At 50.8% G+C, this 24,542-nt stretch overlaps 1 protein-coding gene across 1 annotated transcript in view; it reads left to right on the plus strand.

Annotated features, from left to right (window-relative positions):
* Positions 1 to 24,542, plus strand: part of VPS13D (vacuolar protein sorting 13 homolog D) — a 497,408-nt gene that overhangs the window by 343,442 nt on the left and 129,424 nt on the right. Inside the window, 6 exon segments of the mRNA XM_075327411.1 lie at positions 2,685 to 2,793; positions 2,921 to 3,100; positions 10,576 to 10,686; positions 10,775 to 10,924; positions 11,526 to 11,675; positions 18,397 to 18,493. Of these exon segments, the coding sequence (XP_075183526.1) occupies positions 2,685 to 2,793; positions 2,921 to 3,100; positions 10,576 to 10,686; positions 10,775 to 10,924; positions 11,526 to 11,675; positions 18,397 to 18,493 (797 nt within the window).

The following is a 24,542-nucleotide window of genomic DNA, read 5'->3' on the forward strand; positions in this document are numbered from 1 at the left end:
GGGTGCTAACGGCTCTACAGAAACCACCTTTTGAGCCGCTGCGGGATGTCTCTCTCTCCCGTCTTTCTCAGAAGGTGGCCTTCCTGGTGGCGGTCACATCACTTCGGAGAGTGTCTGAGCTAGCAGCGCTGTCATGCAAAGCCCCCTTCCTGGTTTTTCACCAGGATAAGGTGGTTCTGCGTCCGGTCCCGGAATTTCTCCCTAAGGTGGTATCCCCTTTTCATCTCAATCAGGATATCTCCTTGCCTTCATTTTGCCCTAATCCAACTCACCAGTGTGAAAAGGATTTGCACTCTTTGGATCTTGTGAGAGCACTCCGGCTCTACGTGTCTCGCACGGCGCCCCTGCGTCGTTCAGATGCGCTCTTTGTCCTTGTCGCTGGCCAGCGTAAGGGTTCGCAGGCTTCCAAGTCAACCTTGGCTCGGTGGATCAAGGAACCGATTCTCGAAGCCTACCGTTCTTCTGGGCTTCCGCTTCCTTCAGGGCTGAAAGCCCATTCTACCAGAGCCGTGGGTGCATCCTGGGCATTGCGGCACCGGGCTACGGCTCAGCAGGTGTGTCAGGCAGCTACTTGGTCTAGTCTGCACACTTTCACGAAACACTATCAAGTGCATACCTATGCTTCGGCAGACGCCAGTCTAGGTAGGCGAGTCCTTCAGGCGGCGGTTGCCCACCTGTAAGAGGGGGGCGTTTTTTTTCGGCTCTTTTTATTGAGGTATTCTTTTACCCACCCAGGGACTGCTCTTGGACGTCCCAATTGTCTGGGTCTCCCAATGGAGCGACAAAGAAGAAGGGAATTTTGTTTACTTACCGTAAATTCCTTTTCTTCTAGCTCCTATTGGGAGACCCAGCACCCGCCCCTGTTCCCTTCGGGCTGTTGTTCTTTTGTGTACACATGTTGTTCATGTTGAATTGTTCTTTTGGTTCATGGTTTCAGTTCTCCGAACATCCTTCGGATTGCATTTACCCTAGACCAATTTATAAGTTTCCTCCTTCCTGCTTTTGCACCAAAACTGAGGAGCCCGTGATCCACGGGAGGGTGTATAGGCAGAGGGGAGGGGTTACACTTTTTAAAGTGTAATACTTTGTGTGGCCTCCGGAGGCAGAAGCTATACACCCAATTGTCTGGGTCTCCCAATAGGAGCTAGAAGAAAAGGAATTTACGGTAAGTAAACAAAATTCCCTTCTTTGCCAAGTAAATGAATTATCCTCTATTCTATCAATAAGGGTTAAGTTATTGCTCACTATCTGGTCCCAAGAACAGGCTTCTGAGGGGCCCTGTCTGAAGTACGCAGAGATTGAAGGTGCGCATCTTCGCTCTATTAAAGGGAACCTGTCAGGTGCAATATGTACCCAGAGCCACGAGCAGTTCTGGGTGTATATTGCTAATCCCTGTCTAGCTGTCCCTGTATACACTAGCATAGATCAATGGATCTTTAGAAAAAGTATTTCTGAAGATCCTTTATGATATGCTAATGAGCGCAGGGACTAGTCGCAAGGGCGTTATTTCCTCCGACTGGTCCGCCCTCTTAGCTTGTCCACAAAGGTGTGCTAACAATTTCCTATTGGATCTGTGAACCTGTGTCCGCTGTCACCGCCTCTCAGATGCTGGGTTTAGGCTCAGTGCACATGATCAGAAGTCCCAGCACTTCCGGTCATGCGCACTGAGCTCTCTGAAGCCGGGTTGCGTACACCAGCTTCATAGTGCGCATGATCGGAAGTGCCGAGACTTCGGATTATTTGCCCTGACCCTAAACCCAACGTCTGAGGGGTGATGACAGTGGAAACTGGTACACGCGTCACTGCCAATGCTGCTTGGTAATGAGCAAAGAGGGCGGACTAGTTGGATGATATAACACTTTTGTGATTTGTCCCTGGCCTCATTTGCATTTCATAAAGGATCTTTAGAAATACTTTTTCTAAAGATCCCTTTATCTATGCTAGTGTATACAGGGACATTAGGCAGGAATTAGCAATATATACCCAGAACTGCTCGGTTCTGGATGGATAAGGGACCTGACGGGTTCACTCTAATTTTTTATGGGACGGCAACTGCCAAAAATAGCTGATCTCAGTAATCTGCCATCTCCAGCTGTCCCATACAATGAATGGCGCTAAAGTGTGCATGTTCCTCCTCTACTTCATTCACACGGGGCCACCTCAGAAGACCATTTTTGGGAGCCCCGGCAATCAATAAGTTATCCAATATTCAATCAATTATAAGTAACTTTCCTCTCTCGCCTTATTGGGGGACACAGGACCATGGGACACAGGGCCTGGTCCCCCATTGAAGACTCAGAGAAAAAGATTTTACGGTGAGTACACAAAAATCTTCCTATTTACTTAGTAAAAACCCTTTAAGGACTTGGCAGTATGTTTTCTCTATACAACAAGAGATCATTGAAGTACCATAAATTGCTGTAAATCATGTGTGCTGGCATGAGTGCCGCCATGTAGTTCACACAATGTATATTACAACCTACTGCCATATTACTTACATAGAAAGATTACGATTGGCCCTACTAGAGCCAGTTTCCCAATTACACTTCTTGAGGCCAGATATAGGGAACGTTTCAGTGTTTTGGGATGACTGTACTAATTAGCAAAGTATTTAGGTGAAGTACCAAGCACGTTCAGGACCTCCGGTCTGCATTTCCAGCACAATATGTTTCGATATATCTTAGGTATGAACCACTGATGTTACGGAAGCCGGATCGCCGGCGAAGCACCACGCAGACATGGTATTTTCGGGATGGAAAACTTAGCTGCAGTTTACCCGGGCTGGTGGTCCAGGTGAGTCTGTATACGTGTATGTTATAATGATATTCATCATCCTGAGTACATCTCTGAATCACGAACTACTGGCGGATGCCGCTCTCACTTGCAAACACCCTTCCTCACCTGCTTGTTTTTGTTTTAGGCAAGAAATGGGGTTTCTGGATTACTGGATGGAGCGGAGGTCGTGCTCGGACCTGATGCTACATTAGAGAATATGGGATCTGTCCCCAGAGAGCAGCAGTTTATAAACCAGAAGATGAGGCCGGGTTCCGGGGTGCTGTCCGTCAGGGTTATCCCGGATGGGCCCACAAGAGTTTTACAGGTACATGTCAGCAATGCAATACCATGACATGCAATGTGACAGTCCTAGAAAATGTGCTATTGTGGGTCTTGCTAGCTATGTGTACTGTGTGTGTGGTGGGTATGTGCCCAGTACAGTTACAACCTGACATTTCTCTGACGCCTCACTGGGGGACACAGGACCATGGGTGTTTTGCTGCCTATCCATAGGAGGACACTAAGTAGATGCAAAAAGCATTAGATCCTCCTCTGCAGTATACACCCCCTGGCTGGGCCAGGCAACCTCAGTTTTAGCTTAGTGTCTGTAGGAGGCACATCCTTTTCAACGTTTTGTTATTTTTTGAGGGCGATGGTTTCCCTTAGGGACCGATCTCCCAATACCATCAACGGGCGGGAACGCGGAGTGTTGCCTCCACGTACCCCCTCCTGCGACGCTGGATCCTTGGCTGCCTTTTACTGGATGACGGGTCCCACAGACACCGATTTTCCAGAGCCCAGGGCAAAGGCACAATTCCTCAGCCCCTCTTTGCAGGCTCTGAGTTGATACATTGCACCTGTGTGGCCGGACACAGGAGGCTGACTCTGCTATTTCCACTGCCTGGACTGAGGCAGTGTTAAGGTGAGATCCCCCCTGACTGGTTTCCCAGACAAAGGGAGAAAGACGGTGCAGGGAAGGCTCCCAGGACTGCTGAATTTACAGTCTTTATTCCCACCATAGCTGCGTGCTGGCTGGAGGAGGGGAAAGTCCCTTGCTGATTGCAGGGAATCTTTCAGAGATAATCTAACGGGGGCGGGGGGAGGGCTCCCAGGGCTCATAAACTCAGTGTTTATTCCCTCTAGCTGGGTGCTGGCTGGAGGAGGGGAAGTCCCTTGCTGATTGCAGGGACTCCTGCAGAGATAATCTACTGGTAGCTGTGTGGTGACTGGAGGGGGAAAAAAACTGTCTCAGAGGCTCCCTTCCCGCCGTTTTTTACTGCCGACAGCAGGGGGGCACACTGACTTCTTCCTGGCGCTCTTTTAGCACTAAGCCCCGCCCCCCGCGGGCCGCGATAAGCCCCGTTTCCCCACGAAGATCTCCACAGAGACTCCTTCCTGAGGACGCAGGGCCGTCGGTTGATTCTGGTGAGGGGAGCAAATACAATCCTTGCTTCCCACTGTTTCACTTGTAGCTCTGCATATCATTGCTCCCCCTCCTGGCATATTAGGAACATGTAGAACTCTAAGGGTATAAGAGTGCTAAGGCTCACATAGTCTATTATTCAGCCTGCACTGCCTGCCACGCTGAGCTACCACGTAAACACACCTCTTCTCTCTGTGAGTCCTGTGCCCCTATAGCCCAAGACCCCCCTGCCACCACCGCCGCAACCGTCAGCCCAGAGCCTAGGGCTCCCAGCCCACCGGAATGGGCACAGTTTCTGTCCCAATCCATGGAAAAACTGTCACAGAACCTGGTGCTGGTTATGCAATGTCGTCCTCCATACCCTTCTGGGTCCCTGGACGGAACGCAACCTGAGGATACCCCTATGGTGGATTCTTCTGAGGTAATCCGGACCCATGCTTCACCGGTTGCAGGGATCAGGAAAAGAGCAGACGGCCGGGTGTCTCCAGCACTCTCTCATGGCCCCCATGGCTCTCCCTCGGGAGCACACAGGGCAGGCTCTACCACACGCTCCACGGCTTCTGAAGAGCTGGAGGAGGGAGAATGCTGTTTGTACCAGGATGATTCCTTGGTTTCACCCTCCCCAGATGATCAAACTGCAATAGACTCCCTTATAGCAGCAATCAACCAAACTCTGCATGTGGAGGATCCCCATCTACTACCACTGACCTTGTGGTCTACTTTAAGAGGGCAAGGAAACCCCAAAAGGTTCTCGCTGATCACCCAGAGTTTCAGGATATCCTCACGAAGCAAAGGGAGTAGCCTGACATGCGCTTCGGTAACCGTAAACTCATGGAGTCCCGGTACCCTTTTGCCTCACCTGCCCCTAAGGGCTGGGCCGATCCGACCTCGGTCGACCCCCCGGTCTCCCGCCTTACCACAAAGACACTCCTGTCTTTACCCGATGGTTCCTCCATCAAGGACCTGACAGACAGACAGGTGGAGCACCTCGCCCGCTCTGCCTTTGAGGCTACGGGTTCCTCCTTCTCGCCCTCCTTTACCTCTGTGTGGGTCGCAAAGGCGATCTCGGTCTGGGCAGAATCCCCTAACACTTCGCTTGAGGAATCCCAGTTCCCTCATACCGTTACAGAGGTAACAGCTTAAATTGCCGCTGCAGCGGAGTACCTCATGCAGGCCTCAATTGAAGCTACTACCTGCGCAGCTTTTGCCGCCTCCAATACCATAGCCATCCGTAGAGCTCTCTGGCTCAGACAATGCCAAGCGGACTCTGCTTCCAAGAAGTCTCTCACGGGCCTTCCCTTTTTTCCAGACCGATTGTTTGGCGAACGTCTGGACAAGCTCATTTCTGATGCCACGGGAGGAAAAAGTACCTCCCTTCCCCAGCTGAAGCCCAGGACGACCTTTGCCAGACGTCCACAGTCCTCGTTCCGCTCCTTTCGGAACTCATTGGTTGGTCGACATCCCGTGCTGTCCCCGCCACCAGCCGCGGACTACGCAGGGACCGACCTTCTCAGCTCTCCCCGAAACCCACTTCGTCATGGCAGCCTAGACCGAAACAGTCCAGGACTAGGGAGACTCGTCCACGACGTTTTCCCCCCTCATGACTCCTTCGGCGCCCCGGAAGACACACTCATTGTAGGAGGTCGACTGCGGCTCTTTCAACACATCTGGGCTGTCGCCTCAGACGACAAATGGGTGCGAGACCTTGTGTCTTCCGGTTACCACATAGAATTTCGGACCAGACCCCCGAGTCGGTTCTTTCTCTCAAACCCCCCAAAGACTCGAAAACGACGCGAAGCTTTTTTCTCAGCAATCCACTCGCTCCAAACAGCAGGAGTGTGATAATACCTGTCCCAGACGACGAGAAGTTCGGGGGTTTTTATTCCAATCTCTTTATGGTCCCCAAAAAGGATGGGTCAGTTCGACCCATCCTGGACCTCAAACACCTAAACAAACATGTGCACGTACAGAGATTCAGAATGGAGTCCCTAAGGTCCATTATTGCATCCATGGTCGAAGGGGAATTCCTCGCCTCCATAGACATCAAGGACGCGTACCTGCACATACCCATCGCCCCAGATCACCAAAAGTTCCTCCGCTTCGCAGTTCAGGACTCCCACTTTTAATTCGTAGCTCTACCCTTCGGCCTTGCCACCGCACCAAGGGTCTTCACCAAAGTCATGGCGGCCGCCATGAGCGTCCTTCACGCCAGGGGAGTAGTCATTCTCCCTTTCTTGGACGACCTCTTCATCAAGGCCCCCTCCTTCTGCGACTGCTCAACCAGCGTACAGATCACTGTGGACACCCTATCCAGCTTAAGCTGGCTAGTGAATCTAGACAAATCATCCCCGATCCCATCACGATCCATCACCTTCCTGGGCATGTCCCTGGACACCCGTCGGGGCTTGATCTTTCTCCCTCAGGAGAAGGCGATCGCTCTTCAACGAGCGGTACGCTGCCTTCTACGTCCTCCATCTCGCTCCATTCGATTCAGCATGAAAGTGCTCGGCAGGATGGTGGCGGCTATGGAAGCAGTACCCTTTGCTCAACTGCACCTCCGCCCACTGCAGCTAGCCCTTCTAGCGGCCTGGGACAAGAGCCCCTTCTCCCTGGACAGACATCTTCACCTGACGCCTTCAGTCACGTACGCACGCCGCTGGTGGCTTCGGTCCTCATCCCTATCGAAGGGGAGATCTTTTCTCCCAGTGAACTGGCTGGTCCTGACCACGGACGCCAGCCTCCTAGGCTGGGGAGCAGTGTACCGGCAGCACATTGCTCAAGGACGTTGAATGCCCCAGGAGTCTTCCCTACCCATAAACATCCTGAAACTCCGCGCGATCTTCCTCGCGCTCAGAGCGTTCTGCCCTCTGCTAGCGGGTCATCAGATTCGAGTCCAATCGGACAATGTGACAGCTGTAGCCTATATCAATCGGCAGGGGGGCACCCGCAGCAAACTGCTTATCTCAAGGCCTACAAGATCCTCAGCTGGGCCGAATCGACGGGATCAGTTATATCAGCGTTACACATACCGGGGGTAGAGAACTGGGCAGCAGACTTTCTAAGTCGCCAAGGCCTGGCCGCCGGAGAATGGTCTCTCCACCCAGAAGTGTTTCTACACATCTGCACTCGCTGGGGCACACCAGACGTGGGTCTAATGGCCTCAAGGTTGAATGCAAAGGTACCCGCGTTCATAGCCAGGTCACGCGACCTGCAGTCCATCGGCGCGGATGCTCTAGTCTGCTCCTGGCACCACTCCCGCCTGCCTTACATATTTCCACCTCTACCCCTGCTGCCGCGGGTAATCAGGAAGATCAAGGCAGAGGGAGTCCCGGTGATACTGATAGCACTGGACTGGCCCAGGCGCGCCTGGTACGCCGAATTAGTACAAATGCTCACTGACGCACCGTGGCGCCTTCCAGACATCCCAGACTTGCTGACCCAAGGGCCCATTTCCCATCAGGACTCCAGAGCCCTGAAGCTGACGGCATGGCCATTGAGACTTGGGTATTAACAAGAGCGTGATTCTTTCACGCGGTTATTTCCACCATGATCAGCGCCCGAAACACTGCTTCATCCCGCATTTACCACAGTACGTGGAAAATCTTCCTCTCATGGTGCATTCAAAACTAACGTCCAGCCTATGCCTCTGGCCATCCCCAGAATTCTCGACTTTCTACTGTCTTGCTTGCAAGCGGGGTTGGCTCTCAGTTCCCTTAAAGGGCAGGTCTCAGCGCTCTCAATCTTCTACCAATGCCGCCTGGCTCAAAAACCGCAAGTCAAGACCTTCCTCCAGGGCGTTTCCCATCTAGTTCCCCCGTACAAACGGCCGCTGGACCCATGGGACCTCAATCTCGTTCTGGATGGTCTCCAGAGGTCTCCATTTGAATCTCTCAAGGAATCCTCCCTTGCTCTTCTGTCCTGGAATGTAACATTCCTGGTGGCAATTACGTCCATCAGACGGGTTTCGGAGCTAGCAGCACTCTCTTGCCGCGAGCCTTTTCTGATCTTTCACCAGGACAAAGTGGTTCTCCGCCCCCTTCCGGATTTTCTTCCAAAGGTTCCTACCCCGTTTTATTTGAAAGAGGACATTGTTCTGCTTTCCTTTTGTCCACACCCAGTTCATAGGGTGGAAAGGTCTCTGCATTCGTTAGACCTCATCAGAGCTCTCAGATATTACATATCCAGGACAACCCCCTTTAGGAAAACGTATTCTTTGTTCGTCATTCCTGAGGGGCCTAAGAAGGGACAGGTAGCTTCAAAGGCAACTCTGGCTCGCTGGATTCGCTCTGCGATCCAAAAAGTCTACCGCTTGCAACTCAAGCCCATTCCTAGTGGGCTGCGGGCTCATTCCACGCGAGCAGTGGGCGCTTCGTGGGCCATTCGGCATCAGGCTTCAGTGGAACAGGTATGTAAGGCTGCGACCTGGTCTAGCCTACATACGTTTTCAAAGCATTACAGAATCCATACCCAGGTTTCAGCTGAGGCAAATCTGGGTAGGAAAATTCTGCAAACGGCAGTAGAGCACCTCTCTCAGTAGGTGCTCCAGGCTGTCTGTGACTGGTTCCTCGTCCTTGGGTTGTGTTGTCTGTCTTTTATTTTTCCCACCCATGGACTACTTTAGGACATCCCATGGTCCTGTGTCCTCCAATGAGACGTCAGAGAAAAACTGATTTTTGTGTACTCACCGTAAAATCGTTTTCTCTTAGCCATCATTGGGGGACACAGCACCCACCCTGTTGGGCCTTGGTTCTTTCAGTACCTTATTTGGTTATGACTCTTCTTTTCTCATGTTCCTCTGTTGAGAAGTTTTTACTGGTTTTTCTCCTACTGCTTGTGTACTAAAACTGAGGTTGCCTGGCCCGGCCAGAGGGTGTATACTGCAGAGAAGGAGCTATGCTTTTGCATCTACTTAGTGTCCTCCTATGGATAGGCAGCATAACACCCATGGTCCTGTGTCCCCCAATGATGGCTAAGAGAAAACAATTTTACGGTGAGTACACAAAAATCCGTTTTTCAGAGACCCCCGCACTCATTGATTCATATAACATTATAAATGGGTTTTGTAACCAGGGCTGACTAATATTTAGACCCTAAGTAAGGAAGCAAGTATCAGCCATTGCTCCAGGCTCGTCATTCATTCACACATGGGCTCTGCACACCTTTCCATTTCAATACGTGGCTTTTCATTCTCCCAATTCAATTTATTTGTATATTATGCACCTTGCTGATTTTATACCCAACTGGTCGTCCTTTCTGATGATGGTTGCCATTCGAGTACACAGTCTGGGTGGAGCGGCAGCTAAAATTCCAGCTGCCTCAGGCTGACCATTGGCTGCAGTTTCACCTTTAAAATCATGGGGGTCATTGGCAAATACAAGATGGGTGGCATGGCAGCGACAGCCACACTGTTGGGTTTTTAAAACCAGCATTGTTTGGCTATCACTGTGCCCATTCTGCCCTTTTGCATCTGCACCAATGGCCGCACAATCTTTTATGACCGGCAAACATGATTCGCATGCTGGCTATGACACATGTGCAAAAGTTGTGTTGACTCCTACGTTAATAAGTGTGTATCTCTCTTGCCCTTTCTCTCTTTTGCCTTCTCTCTCTCGCCCTTTCTCTCTCGCCCTTTCTCTCTCTCGCCCTTTCTCTCTCTCGCCCTCTCTCTCTCTCGCCCTTTCTCTCTCTCGCCCTTTCTCTCTCTCGCCCTTTCTCTCGGTCGCCCTTTCTCTCGGTCGCCCTTTCTCTCTCTTCTCTTGGTCGCCCTTTCTCTCTCTTCTCTCTGTCGCCCTTTCTCTCTCTTCTCTCGGTCACCCTTTCTCTCTCTTCTCTCTGTCGCCCTTTCTCTCTTCTCTCTGTCGCCCTTTCTCTCTCTTCTCTCTGTCGCCCTTTCTCTCTTCTCTCTGTCGCCCTTTCTCTCTCTTGTCTCTGTCGCCCTTTCTCTCTCTTGTCTCTGTCGCCCTTTCTCTCTCTTGTCTCTGTCGCCCTTTCTCTCTCTTGTCTCTGTCGCCCTTTCTCTCTCTTGTCTCTGTCGCCCTTTCTCTCTCTTGTCTCTGTCGCCCTTTCTCTCTCTTGTCTCTGTCGCCCTTTCTCTCTCTTCTCTCTGTCGCCCTTTCTCTCTCTTCTCTCTGTCGCCCTTTCTCTCTCTTCTCTCTGTCGCCCTTTCTCTCTCTTCTCTCTGTCGCCCTTTCTCTCTCTTCTCTCTGTCGCCCTTTCTCTCTATACATAGTTTCTTCTATAAAGTAAAATATCTAATCTATATCTATTTTTTTAAAAAATATAAAGATTATCTTGTTTGTCACCTGCTACATGCATAAAAGAAGTCGCAAATAGTTTGTGTTGTGCGTCCGCTGTCATTAGTTTTTTTTCCCCCCCAGATCACAGACTTTCAGCAGCGCAGAGCTGAGCGTCTTTCAAGTGAAACTGATGACCTTAAACAACTGGAGATGAAAAAATTCAAGAGTCCTGAGCTAGAGCAAGAATTAGAGGTTTGTGTGTCCATCAGGAGGCAGCCATATTGTTTTCCATGGGTCCGTCATCAATATCTATTTATGGGTATGTCTCTATTCTTTTTAGGTGATAGTAAAATTACAGGACGGGATTGGTATTTCGCTTAACAATAAACTGCCAGAAGAGCTGGTGTTCGCAAGTTTCGAGGGCATTAATATTCAATACATGCATCAAGCCTCAAATCAAGTGCTGGAGCTCCATGTACAAAACGTTCAGGTACAGAACTGGGAGACTGCGTCTCCAAAAAAGCTTAAAATATATAAAATTAAATAAATAAATACAAAGATCTTTGTGGAAAAATAATAAGCTAGGGTAAGCTAGCAAACAAAAACAAAACAAAAAATTCTTCCAGTGACTTCTGTATCAGCGGGATTGTACGTTAGGAGATGACTATTGTAGGGATAATATGACATTGGGGGGGGGCAGGACGGTGGACGACATATGCCCTGCTACTAGGAGGCTCCAAACTAGGCGGAACAATTAGGATATAATTACAAATTGCATCTAAGGTAGGCATGGACTAAACGCTTCTCGCAACTGCAGTCCACAGACTCTCTCTGGCCGGGGACAGGAGGTTTGTGAAGTTGCTCACCCTCTGGGCTCCCAGCCTTGGCTTATGATTAGCCAGATTGGCAAATTAAATCCTTTCTACAGCCAAAAAGCAATGACCTGGCCGGTGATGCGGGGTTGCACCAAGTGATCCGCTTATCTCTAATCCTATGCCTGCCTATGATTAGTGAGATCTCATGACCAAAATGTCCCCGGTCATTTTTTTACTTGCTGCCTATTAAACATTTAACCATGCTTTTTGTCATAGGTTGATAACCAGTTGATTGGTACCACTCAGCCAGCCATGCTCTTTGTAACCCCTAAGAGCATTGAAACTGAAGAGATGGAGTCAGGACCTGCAATACAGGTCAATGCGGTGAAAGTGCCCAGCAAGAATGCACTCACTGACCTATACAAGGTGAGGTCGGACTTTTTTTTTAATGTGGCACAGTCAAGTCTCCTATCTTAGGGTACCATAGTAGAAAGGGGGAGATGTTGAGTTGAAGAATATATCATTTTATTTGATCTGTTTTAAGTCATTTTATGTAAAAAAAAAAAATATATATATGTTTGCCACGGCTAACTAAGAAAACCTATTAGGCCTGTTCCTCATTTATAGAGAAAGCCTGCGAGTACTGCTCCCCCTCCTCATTTGTAGAGAAAGCCTGCGAGTACTGCTCCCCCTCCTCATTTGTAGAGAAAGCCTGCGAGTACTGCTCCCCCTCCTCATTTGTAGAGAAAGCCTGCGAGTACTGCTCCCCCTCCTCATTTGTAGAGAAAAGCTGGGTTTACACACTGCAACATCTCAAACGACATCGCTGTAACGTCACCGGTTTTGTGACGCAATAGCGATGTTGTTTGCGATGTTGCAGTGTGTGAAACCTATCAGCGACCCGGCCCCTGCTGTGAAGTTGCTGGAAGTTGCTGATCACTACAAGTCGTTCAGGACCATTCCTAGGTCCTTTGTTTCCCGCTGTGCAGCATGAAGTTTCAGTGTGTGAATCCTTTTCAGCGACTTTGTTAGCAACTTCCCTTTCAAAAGGCTGCTTATCAACGTCCCCAACAACCAGCTAGGTCGCTCTGCAGGTCCGGATCGCTGGTAAGTTGTTGGCCAGGTTTGCCGGTTTGTCAGCTCACCAGAGACTTAGCAGAGACTTAGGGAGGTCGCTGTTACGTCACAAAACCGGTGACGTTACAGCGATGTCCTTTGCGATGTTGCAGTGTGTAAACCCAGCTAAAGCCTGCGAGTCCTGCTCCCCCTCCTCATTTGTAGAGAAAGCCTGCGAGTCCTGCTCCCCCTCCTCACTCGTAGAGAAAGCCTGCGAGTCCTGCTCCCCCTCCTCACTCGTAGAGAAAGCCTGCGAGTCCTGCTCCCCCTCCTCACTCGTAGAGAAAGCCTGCGAGTCCTGCTCCCCCTCCTCACTCGTAGAGAAAGCCTGCGAGTCCTGCTCCCCCTCCTCACACATAGAGAAAGCCTGCGATTCCTGCTCCCCCTCCTCACACATAGAGAAAGCCTGCGAGTCCTGCTCCCCCTCCTCACTCATAGAGAGAGCCTACGAGTCCTACTCCTCCTCCATCATACAGAAAGCCTGTGAGTCCTGCTCCTCCTCCATCATACAGAAAGCCTGCGAGTCCTGCTCCTCCTCCATCATACAGAAAGCCTGGGAGTCCTGCTCCCCTCCTCACTCATACAGAAAGCCTGCGAGTACTGCTCCTCCTCCATCATACAGAAAGCCTGGGAGTCCTGCTCCCCTCCTCACTCATACAGAAAGCCTGCGAGTCCTGCTCGCCCTCCTCACTCCTATAGAAAGCCTGCAAGTCCTGCTCCCCCTCCTCATTTGTAGAGAAAGCCTGCGAGTACTGCTCCCCCTCCTCATTTGTAGAGAAAGCCTGCGAGTACTGCTCCCCCTCCTCATTTGTAGAGAAAGCCTGCGAGTCCTGCTCCCCCTCCTCATTTTTAGAGAAAGCCTGCGAGTCCTGCTCCCCCTCCTCACTCGTAGAGAAAGCCTGCGAGTCCTGCTCCCCCTCCTCACTCATAGAGAGAGGCTACGAGTCCTACTCCTCCTCCATCATACAGAAAGCCTGTGAGTCCTGCTCCTCCTCCATCATACAGAAAGCCTGCGAGTCCTGCTCCTCCTCCATCATACAGAAAGCCTGGGAGTCCTGCTCCCCTCCTCACTCATACAGAAAGCCTGCGAGTCCTGCTCGCCCTCCTCACTCCTATAGAAAGCCTGCAAGTCCTGCTCCCCATCATCACTTTTCCCCCTCCTCACTCGTAGAGAAAGCCTGCTCCTCCTCCTGATTCATAGAGAAAGCCTGCGAGTCCTGCTCCCCCTCCTCATTCGTAGAGAAAGCCTGCGAGTCCTACTCCCCCTCCTCATTCATAGAGAAAGCCTGCGAGTCCTGCTCCCCCTCCTCACTCATAGAGAAAGCCTGCGAGTCCTGCTCCCTCTCCTCACTCGTAGAGAAAGCCTGCGAGTCCTGCTCCCCCTCCTCACTCATAGAGAAAGCCTGCGAGTCCTGCTCCCCCTCCTCACTCATAGAGAAAGCCTGTGAGTCCTGCTCCCCCTCCTCACTCATAGAGAAAGCCTGTGAGTCCTGCTCCCCCTCCTCATTCGTAGAGAAAGCCTGCGAGTCCTGCTCCCCTTCCTCACTCGTAGAGAGCCTGCGAGTCCTGCTCCCCCTCCTCACTCATAGAGAAAGCCTGCGAGTCCTGCTCCCCCTCCTCATTCGTAGAGAAAGCCTGCGAGTCCTGCTCCCCCTCCTCATTCGTAGAGAAAGCCTGTGAGTCCTGCCCCCCCTCCTCACACATAGAGAAAGCCTGCGAATCCTGCCCCCCCTCCTCACACATAGAGAAAGCCTGCGAGTCCTGCCCCCCCTCCTCACACATAGAGAAAGCCTGCGAGTCCTGCTCCCCCTCCTCACTCATAGAGAGAGCCTACGAGTCCTACTCCTCCTCCATCATACAGAAAGCCTGCGAGTCCTGCTCCCTCTCCTCACTCGTAGAGAAAGCCTGCGAGTCCTGCTCCCCCTCCTCACTCATAGAGAAAGCCTGCGAGTCCTGCTCCCCCTCCTCACTCATAGAGAAAGCCTGTGAGTCCTGCTCCCCCTCCTCATTCGTAGAGAAAGCCTGCGAGTCCTGCTCCCCTTCCTCACTCGTAGAGAGCCTGCGAGTCCTGCTCCCCCTCCTCACTCATAGAGAAAGCCTGCGAGTCCTGCTCCCCCTCCTCATTCGTAGAGAAAGCCTGCGAGTCCTGCTCCCCCTCCTCACTCATAGAGAGAGCCTACGAGTCCTGCTCCCCCCTCCTCACTCGTAGAGAAAGCCTGCGAGTCCTGCCCCCCCATCTCACTCGTAGAGAAAGCCTGCGAGTCCTGCCCCCCCTCCTCACTCGTAGAGAAAGCCTGCGAGTCCTGCTCCCCCTCCTCACTCATAGAGAGAGCCTACGAGTCCTACTCCTCCATCATACAGAAAGCCTGCGAGTCCTGCTCCTCCTCCATCATACAGAAAGCCTGCGAGTCCTGCTCCCCTCCTCACTCATACAGAAAGCCTGCGAGTCCTGCTCCTCCTCCATCATACAGAAAGCCTGCGAGTCCTGCTCCCCTCCTCACTCATACAGAAAGCCTGCGAGTCCTGCTCCTCCTCCATCATACTGAAAGCCTGGGAGTCCTGCTCGCCCTCCTCACTCCTATAGAAAGCCTGCAAGTCCTGCTCCCCATCATCACTTCTCCCCCTCCTCACTCGTAGAGAAAGCCTGCTCCTCCTCCTGATTCGTAGAGAAAGCCTGCGAGTCCTGCTCCCCCTCCTCATTCGTAGAGAAAGCCTGCGAGTCCTGCTCCCCCTCCTCACACATAGAGAAAGCCTGCGAGTCCTGCTCTCCCTCCTCACTCATAGAGAAAGCCTGCGAGTCCTGCTCACCCTCCTCATTCATAGAGAAAGCCTGCGAGTCCTGCTCTCCCTCCTCACACATAGAGAAAGCCTGCGAGTCCTGCTCCCCCTCCTCACTCATAGAGAAAGCCTGCGAGTCCTGCTCCCCCTCCTCACTCATAGAGAAAGCCTGCGAGTCCTGCTCCCCCTCCTCACTCATAGAGAAAGCCTGCGAGTCCTGCTCCCCCTCCTCACTCATAGAGAAAGCCTGCGAGTCCTGCTCCCCCTCCTCACTCATAGAGAAAGCCTGCGAGTCCTGCTCCCCCTCCTCATTCGTAGAGAAAGCCTGCGAGTCCTACTCCCCCTCCTCATTCATAGAGAAAGCCTGCGAGTCCTGCTCCCCCTCCTCACTCATAGAGAAAGCCTGCGAGTCCTGCTCCCTCTCCTCACTCGTAGAGAAAGCCTGCGAGTCCTGCTCCCCCTCCTCACTCATAGAGAAAGCCTGTGAGTCCTGCTCCCCCTCCTCACTCATAGAGAAAGCCTGTGAGTCCTGCTCCCCCTCCTCATTCGTAGAGAAAGCCTGCGAGTCCTGCTCCCCTTCCTCACTCGTAGAGAGCCTGCGAGTCCTGCTCCCCCTCCTCACTCATAGAGAAAGCCTGCGAGTCCTGCTCCCCCTCCTCATTCGTAGAGAAAGCCTGCGAGTCCTGCTCCCCCTCCTCATTCGTAGAGAAAGCCTGTGAGTCCTGCCCCCCCTCCTCACACATAGAGAAAGCCTGCGAATCCTGCCCCCCCTCCTCACACATAGAGAAAGCCTGCGAGTCCTGCCCCCCCTCCTCACACATAGAGAAAGCCTGCGAGTCCTGCTCCCCCTCCTCACTCATAGAGAGAGCCTACGAGTCCTACTCCTCCTCCATCATACAGAAAGCCTGCGAGTCCTGCTCCCTCTCCTCACTCGTAGAGAAAGCCTGCGAGTCCTGCTCCCCCTCCTCACTCATAGAGAAAGCCTGCGAGTCCTGCTCCCCCTCCTCACTCATAGAGAAAGCCTGTGAGTCCTGCTCCCCCTCCTCATTCGTAGAGAAAGCCTGCGAGTCCTGCTCCCCTTCCTCACTCGTAGAGAGCCTGCGAGTCCTGCTCCCCCTCCTCACTCATAGAGAAAGCCTGCGAGTCCTGCTCCCCCTCCTCATTCGTAGAGAAAGCCTGCGAGTCCTGCTCCCCCTCCTCACTCATAGAGAGAGCCTACGAGTCCTGCTCCCCCCTCCTCACTCGTAGAGAAAGCCTGCGAGTCCTGCCCCCCCATCTCACTCGTAGAGAAAGCCTGCGAGTCCTGCCCCCCCTCCTCACTCGTAGAGAAAGCCTGCGAGTCCTGCTCCCCCTCCTCACTCATAGAGAGAGCCTACGAGTCCTACTCCTCCATCATACAGAAAGCCTGCGAGTCCTGCTCCTCCTCCATCATACAGAAAGCCTGCGAGTCCTGCTCCCCTCCTCACTCATACAGAAAGCCTGCGAGTCCTGCTCCTCCTCCATCATACAGAAAGCCTGCGAGTCCTGCTCCCCTCCTCACTCATACAGAAAGCCTGCGAGTCCTGCTCCTCCTCCATCATACTGAAAGCCTGGGAGTCCTGCTCGCCCTCCTCACTCCTATAGAAAGCCTGCAAGTCCTGCTCCCCATCATCACTTCTCCCCCTCCTCACTCGTAGAGAAAGCCTGCTCCTCCTCCTGATTCGTAGAGAAAGCCTGCGAGTCCTGCTCCCCCTCCTCATTCGTAGAGAAAGCCTGCGAGTCCTGCTCCCCCTCCTCACACATAGAGAAAGCCTGCGAGTCCTGCTCTCCCTCCTCACTCATAGAGAAAGCCTGCGAGTCCTGCTCACCCTCCTCATTCATAGAGAAAGCCTGCGAGTCCTGCTCTCCCTCCTCACACATAGAGAAAGCCTGCGAGTCCTGCTCCCCCTCCTCACTCATAGAGAAAGCCTGCGAGTCCTGCTCCCCCTCCTCACTCATAGAGAAAGCCTGCGAGTCCTGCTCCCCCTCCTCACTCATAGAGAAAGCCTGCGAGTCCTGCTCCCCCTCCTCACTCATAGAGAAAGCCTGCGAGTCCTGCTCCCCCTCCTCACTCATAGAGAAAGCCTGCGAGTCCTGCTCCCCTTCCTCACTCATAGAGAAAGCCTGCGAGTCCTGCTCCCCTTCCTCACTCATAGAGAAAGCCTGCGAGTCCTACTCCCCCTCCTCACTCGTAGAGAAAGCCTGCGAGTCCTGCTCCCCCTCCTCACTCGTAGAGAAAGCCTGCGAGTCCTGCTCCCCCCTCCTCACTCATAGAGAAAGCCTGCGAGTCCTACTCCCCCTCCTCACTCGTAGAGAAAGCCTGCGAGTCCTGCTCCCCCTCCTCATTCGTAGAGAAAGCCTGCGAGTCCTGCTCCCCTTCCTCATTCGTAGAGAAAGCCTGCGAGTCCTGCTCCCCTTCCTCATTCGTAGAGAAAGCCTGCGAGTCCTGCTCCCCCTCCTCATTCGTAGAGAGAGCCTGCGAGTCCTGCTCCCCCTCCTCATTCGTAGAGAGAGCCTGCGAGTCCTGCTCCCCCTCCTCACTCGTAGAGAAAGCTTGCGAGTCCTGCTCCCCTCCTCACTCGTAGAGAAAGCCTGCGAGTCCTGCTCCTCCTCCTCCATCATACAGAAAGCCTGCGAGTCCTGCTCCCCCTCCTCACTCGTAGAGAAAGCCTGCGAGTCCTGCTCCTCCTCCTCACTCGTAGAGAAAGCCTGCGAGTCCTGCTCCTCCTCCTCCATCATACAGAAAGCCTGCGAGTCCTGCTCCTCCTCCTCACTCGTAGAGAAAGCCTGCGAGTCCTGCTCTTCCTCCTCCATCATACAGAAAGCCTGCGAGTCCTGCTCTTCCTCCTCCATCATACAGAAAGCCTGCGAGTCCTGCTCTTCCTCCTCCATCATACAGAAAGCCTGCGAGTCCTGCTCTTCCTCCTCCATCATACAGAAAGCCTGCGAGTCCTGCTCCCCTTCCGCACTCATAGAGAAAGCTTGCGAGTCCTGCTCCCCCTCCTCACTCGTAGAGAAAGCCTGCGAGTCCTGCTCCTCCTCCATCATACAGAAAGCCTGCGAGTCCTGCTCCTCCACCATCATACAGAAAGCCTGCGAGTGCTGCTCCCCTTCCGCACTCGTAGAGAAAGCCTCATAGTGCAGTATCAATGTCTGAGTGACGTCCTCTTTCCTTTTTGTCTCGTCAGTCTATACCTTTGTTACAGATCAATATTTTTTTTTTCTATATATATAGCACCTGCTGATCACAGCTCAGAAATTCACAGTGCAGATCGAGGAGAAGCTGCTCCTAAAACTGCTGAGCTATTTTGGCTTTGGAAAATCAGAAACAGGTAGGATATAATGTGAATGGTTCAAAGAACGGCACCGATGCTGGATCATTGACATTTACAGCTCTGTAAATAGGAGATGGTCCTTTGGCATCTGCGCTGTGTGATGTTGGACAACTCCACCAGGGGGCGCACAAGACTCATGTAGCTCAGATCAGCACCCGGCAGCCTGTGGCCTAATAGGTGACACTGAGCACAGGGCAAATATAGATGTAGATAGTGGAGAGTTGATGTAACCAATCAGTTTTCACTCTCTGATTTGGAAAAATAATTCCATTTGTTGACAGCAAACAGAGATATTGAAAATCATAAAGAATTGTATTATACATCACCACATTGTTTTTATGGACTTGTTTTGATATGCCAGATAAGATAAATATTCACAATGTATTTATATAGCACCATCCTATACTACAGCGCTGAACAGATCTCTGTAGGGCTTTGGAGTATGGTAGAAAACCCATGCAAATAGGAGGAGAATAAACAAACTCCTTGCAGATTTTGACCTTGGTGGGATTTGAACCCAAGACCCCAGCGCTGCAAAGCCACAATGTTAACTGGTGGGCCACCATGCTGCCCATTATACACAATAGAGGGCTTCCTGCAAACATGACCAACTTTGTAAGACTAAACAGAGTCTGAATATGGTTGTTGAAATAAGCAGATGTCCTGCTATAATCCTAGCACAAGAGCGGGAGCGCGCAGATTTTGTTTTCTGTGAGTGTGACGCTTTTGTTTTCGGGGATGGCGCAGCTTTTGCTTTCGGTGAGGGCGCAGCTTTTGCTTTCTGTGACGGCGCAGCTTTTGCTTTCTTTGAGGGCGCAGCTTTTGTTTTCTGGGAGGGCGCAGCTTTTGTTTTCTGGGAGGGCGCAGCTTTTGTTTTCTGGGAGGGCGCAGCTTTTGTTTTCGGGGAGGGCGCAGCTTTTGTTTTCGGGGAGGGCGCAGCTTTTGTTTTCGGGGAGGGCGCAGCTTTTGTTTTCGGGGAGGGCGCAGCTTTTGTTTTCCGGGAGGGCGCAGCTTTTGTTTTCGGGGAGGGCGCAGCTTTTGCCTTCGGTGACGGCGCAGCTTTTGCTTTCGGTGACGGCGCAGCTTTTGCTTTCGGTGAGGACGCAGCTTTTGCTTTTTGGGAGGGCGCAGTTTTTGTTTTCGGTGATTGCGCAGCTTTTGTTTTCGGTGAGTGCACAGCTTTTGTTTTCGGTGAGTGCGCAGCTTTTGTTTTCGGTGAGTGCGCAGCTTTTGTTTTCGGTGAGTGCGCAGCTTTTGTTTTCTGGGAGGGCGCAGCTTTTGTTTTCGAGGATGGCGCAGCTTTTGCTTTCGGTGAGGGCGCAGCTTTTGCTTTCGGTGAGGGCGCAGCTTTTGCTTTCGGGGAGGGCACATCTTTTGTTTTCGGCGAGGGCACAGCTTTTGTTTTCGGCGAGGGCGCAGCTTTTGTTTTCGGCGAGGGCGCAGCTTTTGTTTTCGGCGAGGGCACAGCTTTTGTTTTCGGTTGCTATAAATTAAGTTTATTTGATAGGTTATTTGTTGAACATTCTAAAATAAAGATTAAAAAATAAATAAAATCAAATTCTTCGGGGAAAAAAATATAGTATATTTCAATAAAAAAATAGGGTCATGGGCAAAAACATATAACCCACATTTGTATATTTGTATACATGAATAGAAGATGGCAAAAAAAATGAATGACATGCATTTAAATATAATGAAAATCATAAAGGTTAAATGCCATGTGCTAAGGAATACAATCCCGATAAGTGCTGTAGCAAAGAATAATACAATGCAGCGGGGTATAATTCAGGCATTAAATCCTATTCAAGACATATTATAAAGTAATGTGTTGCCCAGGCACCTCCCATAGGACAGAGGTGCCTTAAGTATCTGCAACCTTCCAGCTGACCTGGGAGGAACTTCTTGGTTAGGAGGATGCTGGCCCTTTAAGAACAGGGGTGTGGCCACGGGTGTGCCATACGGGCAGAGGCCAGAGACCTGCAGGGTGCACAGATGCTACGGGAGACAGCAGCATGGAAGGAAAACCAGATCGCCACCGCAAGACGCCTGGACTGGGGATGAAACCGACGTACTTGCTGGGGGAGGGGGACAGAACAGTGCGGGGACGCTGGTATGGGCGTTATCACACAATATATTCATACTACCAGATGTGGACAAACCTCGACCCCCCCCCCCCCCCCCCCACACACACACACACACACACACACACACACACACACACACACACACACACACACACACACACACACATCACTCCAACGACCGTTTCGCTAATGCTTTATCAGTGGCTCCTAGTCCACCCTCACCTATGTCTAAAAAGTCGTGGAATTCAGGTCAAGAGACCTCCGACCGGTTTGTGCATAAAGGTTTGTACTCGGATCGTGGTCTACAGATGACCTTAGATAGCTAATAAGAAGTCACTTCTTAACTTTGATGTTTTGGAAGTATGATAAATGTTAGGATTTGAACATCGAAAAAGGCTATAATATTAAGGTTAGATGACCAGATCAGGGCATCGTAGGAGGGGTTGGTCTTGTGGAGACTTCCTGGCATGTAATGGTTGAAGAAATAACCGGTGAACTGAGGAGATGGGTGGAGGAGTGTCACCAATCCGTAGAGGCCTCTTCTCGCAACACAAGGGCCTCCAGTGTCTTGGTGCCAGAGTTCGGATGGAGTCCATGTCTCACCGGGTCCGAACTGTTTCACCAGCATCTGGCAGGGGTAAGTATGAATGATCCCAGCATCTTTTAGCACTCGTTTTAATGGCCCTTTAAGACGTCGGTATTGGTAACCCGGGAACATACCGGATCTGGCACCACTATGATTGGCGCAAATAAAGATCTATTCATGGCATTGTGTAAATCATGGCATTCGCAGGAAGTCCCCGACATCGGACACTATCGTTCACCTGAACTCTACATTTATCAAATACGAACCCCATTGATCTTCATGAGAAAGCCGGCGTTATTCTGTTGCAGGGGTTTTGTTCAGACTGCGCTTTATTAGAGACCTAGAAAATGGTGTATTCTGATAATTACTGCAGATAACCTGCTGTAGACGGTCATTAGTCCTGCCCTGACAGCTGAGAAGGGAAATCTATCTATTCAGACAATCGCCTCACTGTTGCATTTACTTACCGGACAATAGGACCGGCCTTTGTGATGCAGAGGACATTGCTGGGTAAAGTGGAGAAGGTTTTCATTAGTTTTTTGGTGAATGGTTGCTCTGGGAGCAACTGATTTGCCTTCAATTGGTTGTTTAAAAGGGATTATCGCTCATTTTTCACAGCACTTTACTGCTATTGACACACAAAGTTTTCTTCCTCTGGAAATCTATAACATCGTGGAGTCATAAAGCTCTGCAGACCACCATTATAGTGACATTTATTTTTTTCAGAAAGCTAATGCCCACCTTTCATTGTGTAGACAGTTATTGGACTGCAAGGAAGCGGGTATTATCAGGGGGCTGGCTATTATCGGTGGAACAAAGCAGGCCACATCCCGCCATGTCCCCTGTTATCGGACTACAAGGAAGCGGGTATTATCAGGGGACTGGATTTTATCAATGGCACAGAGTAGGCCACATCCCGCCATGCCCTCTGTTATCAGACTGCAAGGAAGCGGCTATTATCATGGGGGATAGCTTTTACCAACAGTATAGAGCAGATCACATCCCACCATGCTCCCTGTTGTTATCAGACTGCAAGGAACGGGCTATTATCAGGGGGCTGGCTGTTACCAACAGTATGGAGGAGGTCACATCCCGCCATGCCCTCTCTTAGCAGACTGCATGCAAACTGCTATTATCAGGTGGCTGGCTGTTACCAACAGCATGGAGTAGGCCATGCCCCCTGTTATTGGACTGCAAGGAAGGGTCTATGATCAGTGGGTTGGCTGTTACCAACAGCACGGAGCAGGCCATGCTGTTGTGAATGCCAGTTATGCTTTGGCTGCTGGGAGGCTCCCTCTTGTGGCCAGGAATGGATTGGACATAGACCAGGTGTGTTGAGCAATGGGCGTCCCCATTGCTAATTCTCTGCTTATTTAAATCCTTGTCTGATAGCAGGCTATGCTGGATGTCAGTTGTTCTTTGTTCACCAGCCTGCTTCATCCTGCTCCATACCACATCTAGCCCAGATAAGTGCTTTGCTCTTTGTTTGTTGTTTGGTTCTTTTACTCTTATCTGAGTTTGTAATTTGCTGTGGTTGTTTTCAGTTTATTTGCATGCAGGGATCTTCCCTCTCAGTTGCTTAGCTGGGAAACTCCCTGCAGTTATGTTTTGAGTATTGCTCCTATTAGTCCACGTGTTTGTGGCTTTTTGAATTTGTAATGATTCCTGTTTTTGTTTATTGGTATGACAAGAGCGCCTGGTATAGGACGGAGTGCAGATCGCGCGATCTGAGGGCCTTTTTGTACTATCAGGAATTTGGAATTTTGAAAGGTTTTTCTATGGCCACCATCAGCCCCTTTCCTGTCCTTTCCTATTTTAGTCAGTGGGGGCCTCACCTTTGCTAATCCTATCATCTATCTGTGTATTGTGTTTTCCTATATCACCGCAGTCTTTGAATGTGGGGGGCTTGCTATTCTTTATCTGTTTTCTGAGGTAGAGAGTTATTCATCTTTCCTTCCTTTAGGATAGTTAGTTCTCCGGCTGGGTTCGCGGTGCACAGGATGTTAGTTCACCCCTCGGCTACTTCTAGTTGTGATGGTTAGTAAGGGGATGGCGGCCAGATTAGTTGCCAATGCTCTTGTCACCTTTTACCAATGATTTATGGTGGACTTCCATGGTTCCGGATCATAACACCATGCCCCCTCATGTGAGATGTAATATATCAGAGGGGTGAGGGAGTAGCAATGAGCACAGTCACACTGAATTACAGGTAGTGTGAGGATATGTAACTGCACTGTGCATTTCATCTTTATAGTTTATGAAGCCAGGGACAGTAGAATTTTTTTTTTTTATCTTCCTGAAATACTCCTTTAATATATCTGGCTGACATTTATCTTATGATCATACACCCCCGGAAGAAGGCATTAGATCGAAACCTATAGGTCGGGGTTTCCTGGATCCTCACTCCACGACTCAGGTATATGATACATTCTTTTTGTGAAGTACCTCGCTGATCAACTGCGCCCGCTTGTTGTCCCTTGAGTACCACATATACTTTTCCTGATCTCGGACACTTGGTCCTTGGGGCACGCATTATGGCAGCCAGGTATATCTAATTGATTGTGTGGTATCTGTTGGGACACTCATGTGTGGTGTTTTTGTACAGCCATCTTTGTTAAATACCCTTGTATTATTGGTCACTGAGCTGTGGAGTGAGTGCGCAACCTGCTGGTCCTCTCACCTAAATCCTCTTTTTTTGTCTTTTTATACATGTTTGTCTTAATTGATTAATGTAATAAACTTATATATATTTTCACGACTTGCTGTTGTACAGGTTTCTCGTTTCTTCTTTGATCATACACTCTGTAGTTGCAGCACTGAATAGGAAAAGTTGTGACTCTATAGATATCACAGGATGTGACGCTGTAATTCAGTGTGTTAGGAGCTGCTCTTTGCTGATCCCCCTCCCCTCTGGGAGGTAACATAACACATCAGGGGCATGGCCTGCTCCTTGCTGTTGGTAACAGCCAGCCCCATGATAATAGCTATTTCCTTGCTGTCCGAGAAGAGGGAGCATCATGGGTGTGTCCACCCCCCTTGTTCTCGGACTGCAGAGAAGCAGCTATGATCAGGGAGCAGGCCACACCACCTGATGTGTTTAAATTACGTCCCAGAGGGGAGGAGCAGCACCAAGGAGCAGCTCCTGTCACACTGAATTACAGGTAGTGTGAGGATAAGGAACAGCACTCTGCATCTTATCTTTATAGTTTGAGGGCAGGGACAGTAGAAGATTTTTTTCTCTCCCCAGAGTTACCCCTTTAATATATCTGGCATTTACTCTGTAAATATACACTCTACAGTTATAACACCAAGAATGAAAAGTCGAGAACTTCCAGAAATCACAGGATATGGTGCTGTTATTCAGTGTGACAGGAGC

Source organism: Anomaloglossus baeobatrachus, chromosome 11, assembly GCF_048569485.1.
Source record: "Anomaloglossus baeobatrachus isolate aAnoBae1 chromosome 11, aAnoBae1.hap1, whole genome shotgun sequence".
NCBI lineage: Eukaryota > Metazoa > Chordata > Amphibia > Anura > Aromobatidae > Anomaloglossus > Anomaloglossus baeobatrachus.